Source organism: Cydia splendana, chromosome 3 (assembly GCF_910591565.1).
Source record: "Cydia splendana chromosome 3, ilCydSple1.2, whole genome shotgun sequence".
In the NCBI taxonomy this organism is placed as follows: Eukaryota; Metazoa; Arthropoda; class Insecta; order Lepidoptera; family Tortricidae; genus Cydia; species Cydia splendana.
The window spans coordinates 14,401,467-14,412,986 of NC_085962.1; the positions used below are offsets into that span (position 1 = coordinate 14,401,467).

Genomic DNA, 11,520 nt, shown 5'->3' on the forward strand with positions numbered 1-11,520 from the left:
AAATATATTGTAATAAGTACTTTGAGGGTAAGCTTTAAAGTGATCGTAATGAAATCGTTCCGAGAATCGCGTTTGACGCCGGCCACCCAGATATTTAAAAAATACTGTCCGTAATTTCCGAGAAGCGAGTATGCCACTTACAATGCAAATTGTAATGCCAAATTATAATTTTAAATTATTAAATTAAAAATTCTTTGCTTCGTTTAAATTTGGGCACAGGAGTGCTTTTTAAATACTGGGTACATATTAAAAACGAATGCTACGCTGCTAATATTATTAAATTACTTTCACCGAGCTTATTTTAATTTAAACGTAGTACCCACAAGATTTGAATTTTGTGAAGACATTAACGTATAAAACGTTTTTGCTAGAAGAAATGTCACTTGCCACTTTTGACACTGACAGATCGGTATCGTATCGCTGTGACTACTTATAAGCTTTGTTCGAATACGGTCGCGTGATGACTCCTTACGCGTTTTTCAAATGAAAGCCTTATGAAATTGTAACAACGCTGAAATTCCTTTGAAACCTATAACGCAGTTAAACTATTTCTTATTCGACGTAGCATTCAATCACTAACGAATATCTTGAACTATAGACTGCTGCGGCTATAGCTGGTGCCGTAAACAATGGAATGCACTCCTCCAATTCTCACGGGTATTACATAAATATCTCTATTACCGTGTCACCTATATTCAGATCTTAATTGAAGAACCTAGTTTAGCCGCTCAAAGCCTTGCTGATAAAAAATATTACAAGCTCTTTTAGAAATTTGCTTTGCCGTGTTCAGATTCTAAATCTTATTTATAAATAATTCCTATTTATTATACCTAGTACACTTTGTGTCTACAAAAAAACCAAAGCCTGAGTTTTTGTGTTTGTTTTTGGACGTAATTATCCATAATATTTATATTATTTCTCCTTGTAACACAACTTACAATATTTTAGTAATTATTTTGGAAGCCGTTTTTGCATTTAGGCGGTTAAGCTATGAATGACCATCAGATATCGGGACAATGGGAGCAAAATTTAATGACAGTACGTTCCTCTATCGATAAACCTAATTTTGAAAATTTGAGGTCTTGTATCTTTTTATTTCCACGTTATTATCGAACGAGCGAGAAAAGCGAAGGGAAGTTTTTACATTCAACGTGGCTAGGGGTAGGGGCACGTCCCGGCATTTCGATTTTCGAAGTTGCTCGATGTTCATAGTTTGCTCCGCGATAATTTGTAGTTGTATTTGTAGTCAAGGGCATAATATTTTTTAAGTTCTAATGTGAGTAGAGAGCTGATGGAGCTAGAAGACCCAATAGCTATATGATGAAGAGTCTTGCTATACCTACTGCATACTACTCGTTTGTAAGAAAGTACAGTCGCCATCAGATATATCAGAGCGGCCGAGGCGATCACAAATATCTGAACACGCCTCTATTTTCAAGGCGTTACAGTGCATGTTCAGATGATTTTGAGCACCTTCGCCGCACCAAATCCTTCAGTCAGTATTCTCCATTTGCAGTGCCTGACACACACGCACCAAATCCTACAGTCATAATTCTCCATTTGCAGTGCCTGACACACACGCACCAAATCCTACAGTCAAAGTTCTCCATTTGCAGTGCCTGACAACACGCACTAAATCCTACAGTCAGAATTATCCATTTGCAGTGCCTGACGCACCAAATCCTACAGTCATAATTCTCCATTTGCAGTGCCTGACACACACGCACCAAATCCTACAGTCATAATTCTCCATTTGCAGTGCCTGACACACACGCACCAAATCCTACAGTCATAATTCTCCATTTGCAGTGCCTGACACACACGCACCAAATCCTACAGTCATAATTATCCATTTGCAGTGCTTGACATACACGCACCAAATCCTACAGTCAGTATTCTCCATTTGCAGTGCCTGACACACACGCACCAAATCCTACAGTCAGTATTCTCCATTTGCAGTGCCTGACACACACGCACCAAATCCTACAGTCAATATTCTCCATTTGCAGTGCCTGACACACACGCACCAAATCCTACAGTCAGTATTCTCCATTTGCAGTGCCTGACACACATGCACAAAATCCTACAGTCATAATTCTCCATTTGCAGTGCCTGACACACACGCACCAAATCCTACAGTCAGTATTCTCCATTTTCTGTGCCTGACACACACGCACCAAATCCAACAGTCAGTATTCTCCATTTGCAGTGCCTGACACACACGCACCAAATCCTACAGTCATAATTCTCCATTTGCAGTGCCTGACACACACGCACCAGATCGGCATGGACATGCAGCTGTACGTCGCCACGCTCCCGCTGCTGGTGGTGCTGTGGCGGTACCGGCGGCTGGGCTGGACGCTCATCGCGGCCGTCGCCGTCGCCTCCACCGCGCTCCGCTGGCTCGCTATCTATTGGTACGACATCAGCATGTTCGTGTATTTCGGGATTTCGTAAGTGTTATTCTTACTTTTCTTTTTTTCTCTATATAGTACGAATAGGGCAAAATAATACAAAGGTAATAACAACAAATAGGTAGGTAATTAAAATAAAGAAGGCATTAGACACAAAACGTGATTTGGGTTTTGTCAGTTTACTCATAGGCCAATACGAACGTATTATTAGTACACTGACATACTGATATTTGAATCATGTTGTTTAGTTATCGTGCGTCTCGCCCGCGCCAATACATGCACGGGCAAGTACGAGAATATATATTAGAATAAAATATTGTAGCTACATTATTAACGTGACAGCGGCCAAATTCGGATGCGAAAGTGTCGGATCAAAAATTCAATTATGTGACATAGATATTTTTTCTTTAAAGTCACTACCGTAACCTGTACTACGTTAACTCACCTCAAAGGTTAAAATGGAGAAAAACCACTTGATGACTTGACTATGTTTAACCTTATGAACGCCACAGACGGCAATTGACGTCAACGCAAAATCGTGACAACGACCCCAAAGACGGCATTTGACGTCGATCGTTTTTTGATGAAAATCTACTGAAAAACACCCCACTTTTAGGTTGGCATTATATATTAACCCAAAACTAAATTTTACCCCCATGGCGTCAGTGGCACGGCAAATGGATGCGCCGTTTGGCGTTCAGAAGGTTAAAGCTTGATTTCTAAGGTTTTTATATCTCTATCAGCTTTCCAATATGGAGTTACAGACATGGAGAATGCAAGAACTTGCGGTAGGTAGATACATAAACATGCAAACGCACGTACATGTAACGCAAGACATGTAACCACATTTAGATATTCTTGCATACAACCTAGTAACATGCTAAGGTAGGTACTGTAACTTATATTTAATAATAATAATAAAATATTTTATTGCACACTACAAAACAAAATATACAGAAAATACATTGTTACATTTACAATGTTATTCAAAGTTTTTTCGTTCAGATAGCCCTACAAAAATCCCGAAAGCATCTTAGTCTTCTGTAGCTACGATGATAAAACAAAATTATATTTATCCAAGCCGTAGGGCATGAATACAAATTTACATTTCATTTTCTCAGCAAACTTGAACAGTGTAAAAGGTAATCTGGCTCTATTAAATACTACTGTAAGTTGTTACAAAGTTTGGGCAAATACAATTATATGTTTGTGTGTGTTGACTAGGATAAACAAAGGACGAAGGTCTGGACGCGGGTCCGGTCAACCGTGTAATGTTGCCTACAATGTAAATTATATTTACAATAAAAGCATGTTAAACTTAAGTGACGTAGGTTCAGAGAGCGGAGCTTTTGAAGAACCGTACCGCTTTTTTAAATAACAATACGATCGATTACTTTTTTTTTGTTAAAACTTACAACAAATTAAAATCCAATAACAACATATCCGCGGTCCCGAGCACGCACATCCATCTCTTACGCTCAGTGACAGTGAGAGAAGAACACGAACGAGGCCTTTAATTTTTGTTGGACTTACAGCCGTATTCGAACAATGAGATACGTCAAATACTAGATATTGAAACGATAAGGATTGGATATGTCAGTGTCAAACAAGTGTCAAAAGTGACGTTTTAGATTGAAGAAACGTCAATTTTGAAACTTGTTTGACACTGACATATCCGATCTATATCGTTTCAATATCTAGTATTTGACGTATCTTATTGTTCGAATACGGCTGATAATTATACTCGTATATTATGATTTATGAAGTTATTAATAATATTACTTGCTCATTCTAGTAGGTACTTACCTAGTATATAATTGTAATCATAATTCATTGCCAATGTACTCTATCCATCCTATATATTAAGCTTCTTCTTCCTACCGAATTTATTATTTTCCTGCCCAAAATAAAACTGCGTTGCTAAACCTAGGTATATATAGGTACATAGGTATTGCGCGATATTAGATACTATCCTAAAATTCCGAATTCCTAAAGCTGAAAAAAAATTTACCCGGTGGTTTTAATTTTCAGAGTGCAGAAGTTATTGGACGCGGCCCGGTACTCCTACATCCTCCCCACGCACCGCGCCACCATCTACCTCATCGGAGTGTGCATGGCGTACTGCTTGCGAACAAAGAAGTTTAACTTTAACCTTTCAAATGTAAGCTTCAGATTTCCTTACCGGAGAGTGCATCATGCACTTCACTTAACTCTCATCTAACAAGTTTAATTTTACCTTTCGAATTAAGTTTAAGATCCTCATTGGAGTACGAATGGCGTACTATTTCAGTAGGTAATTTTAATGTCGGTGTTTCACGCCGATTGCTTTGGTATTTAAGAAAGCAGATCTCAGCTACATGACATTTATGATAAACTGACTTGATAATTACATATTTTGTAGGTATTATAACAATTACAATAAAACATACCTATCGACTGCATTATATGGTACATGGAAGAGACTAGAAAATTATTCTGTCTGACAGTCCGTCTACATATTTGTAAAACAGACCCAACGTTTAACCAATGTTAGTCCGAGCCAGCTAGGCATATTAATTAGTAATTGCCGCAAAATAGATCAATTTGGTTTCACGTGGATGCAGTCGACGGCTGTTTAGCCTTAGGTTATTTTAGAAATAGCCAAAGCTGTTTTGCTGTTGCTCATTTTGAGTAGGTAGGCAAAAGCATACATTCATTACATTGTACATTCTAATTTAAATCAACAGCGGACGCGGGCACCTTTTAATCTATTTATTACCTACAATTTTACTAACTACACTAACTATACTTATTTAATATTAGGACATACGAAAAACTAAAGTAATTGTAAGGACTAGTTGTTCGCTCCGTAAGACATAGGCATTAACGAAAAACCTTGAAAATATCTACGTTCCTAATAAGTTCTGTTCAGATCAGTTATTAATTAATTTAATTATGTAGATATACAGTTAAGTAGTACCTACACATAACATGACTGTTTTTATTATGTGTGGCCTCTCTCTACGATTCAACACTTTTACAAAGGGGAAACATATATATTGCCTACAGCCATTTCTGAAGAACAACGTTCAGTGAACCCTGAACGCAAACCCCTTTTAATAAATAATTAGATACGCAAGCAAGACGAGAAGCCAGCGAAACAAATCCTTAATAATGCTGCGAACTAGCTTTCTGTGTCTGTTTCACTCGCATTATTTATTAGCTGTCTTGGTGAAAAAACAACAAATCCAGCTGTTTTGGATACGGGTTGGTTGTGTATTGATCTGTGGCGATTCTACAGTAGAACAGCCATTCGAACAACTGAACAATTTAGGTACCAGAAAAGCAGCAGCAGGCAGTTCTAGATACTTGATAACGAATTAAGTCCACCTTTATTAAGTAGGTTAATGACACGCCTCTGTTTAAAATACCGGCCTAGTGCTAGTCGGACTCGCGCACTAAGGGTTCCGTACCATTACGCAAAAAACGGCAAATGAATCACCTTTGTTGTATGGGAGCCCCACTTAAATATTTATTATATTCTGTTTTTAGTATTTATTGTTATAGCGGCAACAGAAATCATCTGTGAAAATTTCAACTGCCTAGCTATCACGGTTCATGAGATACAGCCTGGTGACAGACAGACAGAAGGACCGACAGACGGACAGACAGACGGACAGCAGAGTCTTAGTAATAGGGTCCCGTTTTTCCCTTGGGGTACGGAACCCTAAAAAAGAGGTTTAAATAGTAATTTGTTTTGATGATTATTTTTCGCCTTTAAATTTTATTGTAACATACTCATACCTACTGTCCGATTTCGAAAAACATTTAAAAGACGTCAAGTTCTCATTCTCAACATACATTGGACTACCAAGAGATAATATATGTATGTACCTTTAACGCAATATATTCATGATTATAATTTACCTTCAAACTTTCCTTACAAATAATTACTTATTCCGTAGAGATGCAGTATTGAGTTCCTGATAATGAGCAAATTTCACTAGAGAGATGAAGTACTATGTACTCTCTCTCTTATATATAATTATACATTATACGTAGTCTAGCTACTACCCCATTTTGTGTTAAAATACATTAAGAATCATTGGCACGCACTTAAAATCTATGGTCCCTGTATAGCAACACTTCGGTATATTCTAGTTTACCACACCTTAAAAAAAGCATGTCGTTTTCAGACGCAAGTCCGTCTGCTCTGGCTGAGCTGCTTTGCGCTGGCCGCGGCGACCATCGTCAGCCCGTACCGGATGGGTATGGAAGGCTACCAGTACGAACACGCGCCCGCGGCATTCTTCGCTGCCTTCTCTCCGATACTGTGGGGGATATTCATGTGTGTCATGCATTGGGCAATCTGCAATGACTATGCAGGTTAGTTTGAAATGTTATTTGTATTCTCTGTTGTTGTATTCTCTCTGATTTGGAGCGTTCATGAGATAGACCAGGGTCGAGTTTTATAAAGCTACAAGTTACAGGTTCGCTGTGTCCCTCTCTTTCCAACTAAACCAAACCTAGGTATATACCAGCTAAATACGAGATACGCAATGAGGAAGACAACTGTAACAACCCTACTCTCCTAAACTCTAGATACGATCTAGTTTAGATTACTTTTTATTGATGCAAATTTTCTCGATTTTTTCAGGGAAAGGCGTTTATCGCATAAATTTTCCTTTATTTTGGATATATTATTCGGTGTAATTTAAATTTAGTCTAGTTAAAGGTAGGCTAAATTCAGTCTAAAGTTAATGTTTATTCTATCTGTTCCAGGCATAGGAACCGCATTCGTCGAATGGCGACTGTTCAAGTTCTTTAACAAGATTGCGTACGGCGTTTACTTAACGCAATTCCCGATATTCTTTTATAATGTCGGCATCCAGAGGCATTCGGAGCACTACACTCCTTTATTACTGGTAAGACTTCAGAGTAACATACAGTATTTAGTTCGCCTTCAAAGGTACAGTCCACGTCAAATACATGGTTACATTTTTCGCCTTGTTACAAAGGAGTAAAAACGTAAATATCATTGACGTCGACAGTACAACGAAGCCGGCATTTGAAAAACAAGTAACTAGAGTCTGTGCGGAAAGAGAAGTCGTATAATGTATTAGTTCCCATAAATATTCCACGACTCTTCTCTTTCCGCACAGACTCTATATATAGTTAGGTACGCCACAAGGGCTACTTTGTAGGGGAAACAAAGCTCTATAATACATAACTATTATGTAAAAACTCAAAATTAGACTAACCATTTATGAAATTACCTTAATAATTATATTGCTACATTGTACAATATTTAACCATCTTTGATTTTAACATGGCATAGTTCTAGCTTAAGGAGCGTAATACAACATAATTCGTTAGTTGAATGTAGCTAGTTGAACACACCCTATTCCTAGCTCTGCCGTCGAGGTAATATCGCCTTGCTAACCTCTTTTGCCTCTTTTCTACATTATCGAATACTGCCCATGTGTTACGAGCTAAAATTGGATCTATATCGGAATTTTACGTTTTACGTGACACGTGACAGCTACTCCATATGAAAATGACCTGAAAAAGGAACCATAATTCAAAGTGAGAGGTGTACAAAGTTATTATTTATTTTCAGTTTCATGTGCCGGAGATGCTGGCGGTACTGGTGACGTCCATCATCGCCACTGTAGCCATTGAGATGCCTTTCAACAAAGTTTATAGGATATATTTCGGTAAGATTTTTTACATAGCTGAGGTAAACTAAACCGTGTTTTACTTCTATTATACAACTATCGATATCTATAAAAAATGTTTATAATACTCGATTCTTTGTGGAATTGGAATTTGGAAGAAAATGGAACTAATCTGTAAATTTATACATATAAAAAAATTAAAAGTGGCTGAGAAATGACGAAGTTCTGAGGTAACAAAGATAAAAAAAAAAAACATTACAAATTATTTGAGAACCTCCTCCTTTTGGAATTTTGTGGTCGGTTAAAAATACATTAAAATCGCAATTATAGACCGACAAGAACTTGGAGAAATTAAAAAGTGGCAACATCGTGGTGTCGTCTCTTTGAAATCAATCTAAGAAAACGGGACGACACTACTATGTTGCCACTTTAATTTCTTCTCGGTCTATACCATGAAGTTATGAAACTACTAATGTGTAATACCTACCCTTCCTAATTACTTAACCGTCATTTTATTTCTTACAGGTAAACCACAAACGAATAAGTTAAAGGACAAGTGAAATTAAGAATATTACCTAGTTTGTAAGGACTCTGGACTAAAGAATTGTATTATACTTAGCTGTATCTAGACATCACCTAGGTTTAAATTATGTTAGTATTTTATATCGCATCGAATAAAGTGAATAAATAAAATAAGTTATTCGATAATTTATAAAATGTTTTATTGGTTCTGGGGATCACTGTACAGCCTCTCTTGGAATGCTAATTTCTTTAACTTTGAATTTGATACGCAAAGTCGAAAAGACAATTTTACATGGTTTACGACCGGTCTGGCCTAGTGGGTAGTGACCCTGCCTATGAAGCCGATGGTCCCGGGTTCGAATCCTGGTAAGGGCATTTATTTGTATGATGATACAGATATTTGTTCCTGAGTCATGGTTGTTTCTATGTATTTAAGTATTTATATATTATATATATCGTTGTCTGAGTACCCACAACACAAGCTTTCTTGAGCTTACCGTGGGACTTAGTCAATTTGTGTAAGAATGTCCCTATAATATTTATTAATATTTATTTATTTATTAAAAAATATTTAATAAATAAGCTCTAAAAATATAACCCTCAGTCGGGTAAATTGTGGGCTTAACATTGTCAAAATAAAACAGAGTTTATTATTCATTCACAAAAATATATAAATCTGTAGCTACTGGGTTTTATAACTCTCTTTTACAACTTTCTTATCCAAAGTCACATCAGTGATTCTTCCAATTATATATTTTATTCACAAGTATAATGAAACATGGATTAGGCAATATTAATTAAAGAAATAAATATGCTACGTGACATAATTAATGACACAATCACAATCTAAGTATTTAGCTTTAATCAGCTTTTAATTATAGGTATATTTCCTAATGACAATTAATCTAACTAAACTACTTTAATCTATAATCTATGACTAATCGAACCAGCGATGACAATGTTTATTAAGAATCTAATAGATAATTTTTACTACCTATACCACACATGTATAACATAACACTTTAAACTCTCGCGTTTTGTACACAATACATATTTAATTACACAAATAATAACACAAACTTAAACAACAACATTAAACTTTAACAGGTGGCTGCAATTTGTTTGTCTACCCGGAACAGTTTTATAAACTAATTTCGGGTAGTTTAGTGGTGTTTTATTAATATCTCCGTTGACATTATTAATATCTCCGTTGACATTTGCTGGGACGTCAGTCTTTCCGTGACCACAGCTGGTGCAACTAGCTGAAACGTCGGAATTTAAAATAAAAACAATGAAATTATATCGCGGTAGACCCGTTTGTGTAATTAAATACATGTATAACCTGTCTAACAAGTTTAAAAACTAACAAAAATGCTATTTGTTATTACGGATATAGATATTATAGAACCGATAAGTAATTTGTTGAACTTTAAACTTTTTTACATAGGTTTTGATTTTTTTTTTACTATGTAAGTAGGTAAGGTAAACGTACTGGTGCTCGACGCGATCCCAGTACATGTCATCTTGAAACTTAAGTCATTGTCAATAGAGGTGACAGCAAGGTGTCATCTATTGGGCATTAGCATGTCGAGCACTAGAACGTTTACCTTACGTGTTCATATTATTATTTTATTTATTTATTTAACCTTTATTGCACAATAGGTACAAGAAAGTACAAATGGCGGACTTAACATACACACATATATATATACATATTCATGATATTGTATAGGTACTTCTCAGCAAAGAAGAAAACTTACTGATTGTATCTGGTCACAAGCCAGCAATAGGTAGGTACCTACCCAAAATTCATTGATTTTATAAAATTTATTAAAGTGAAAAAAAAATTGTACCACCGAGTTTAACAGCTACAGTAGGTACCTAACTGGCGCAGTACGGCGCTATATATTTTGTGGTAGGTAATTGAATGTTCAAACGTCAACTATTGACAACCAGAACTCAGATTATAAAATAATTCTTACGAGTTACCACATAATGTACGGAGCTGAACAGCGCCATCTACATTGGCTGTCAAAATCGAAGCACGAATCTGCCTAAGACTTTTCACATCTTATACAATTGATGAATCTTTGGTAGGTACTATAGTTACCTGCTATCCTATAATTTCACGTACCTAGGTATTGTGGTATTTAATGCGTGTACTTTATTGGTATTTTTTGGAACCCATATTAGATTACATTTTCAAAATACCAGATTATATAATATAAATTCTATAAATTACCTTTGCATGTACGATATACCTACCTACATAACAGTGTTTTATTTTCTTCTTTTACTTAATACAGTGGATATGTGTTTTTTTTTCACTCTATCTATTTCATTATAACCAGGTGTATAAATTGGGTAGGTACCTACTAATTACTCGTAGTCCAAGATTAGATATTGTATGTTTAAATACTACCTACATAATCCTAAACATCAGTCTTGAGAAATAATAACATTTCTAAAAATCAAGTTTATAATAATCTCAAATCTGTATTGCCCTCAATGTACAGTCAAACACATTCACAACAAGTTGAAAATGAGGGTCTACCGCAAACACCGATAATCGAAATCTCGTTATCTGCCTGCAAATAGACGAACGAACGAACTCAGTGGTTTGTGGTTCTACCTTGGTCGCAGTGTAAAATATTATAAAAGGTTACGTACCATCGCCCACAATTTTCGTAAACCTTATTACAAAAGGCATAAGGTCCACCAATGGACAGTTAAGAGTGTCGCTGTTTGTACCTAATCAACAAAAAAATAAGTACATACTCAGTCTGACTGCATAGAGGTTCTTGTAATACATACTTACATCTATAAAAAAACAGACAGACGCACGAGTGATCCTATAAGGGTTCCGTTTTTTCCTTTTGAGGTACGGAACCCTAAAAAATAATTTATATCCGAGTCATATGATTATT

At 36.2% G+C, this 11,520-nt stretch overlaps 1 protein-coding gene across 1 annotated transcript in view; it reads left to right on the forward strand.

Annotated features, from left to right (window-relative positions):
- Positions 1 to 8,779, forward strand: part of LOC134806545 (nose resistant to fluoxetine protein 6-like) — a 41,505-nt gene extending 32,726 nt beyond the window's left edge. Inside the window, exons 7-12 of the mRNA XM_063779846.1 lie at positions 2,260 to 2,453; positions 4,446 to 4,575; positions 6,590 to 6,779; positions 7,176 to 7,318; positions 8,014 to 8,110; positions 8,597 to 8,779. Of these exons, the coding sequence (XP_063635916.1) occupies positions 2,260 to 2,453; positions 4,446 to 4,575; positions 6,590 to 6,779; positions 7,176 to 7,318; positions 8,014 to 8,110; positions 8,597 to 8,631 (789 nt within the window). The 3' untranslated portion in view covers positions 8,632 to 8,779. The remainder of the gene's footprint in view (positions 1 to 2,259; positions 2,454 to 4,445; positions 4,576 to 6,589; positions 6,780 to 7,175; positions 7,319 to 8,013; positions 8,111 to 8,596) is intronic.
- Positions 8,780 to 11,520: the final 2,741 nt, after the last annotated feature.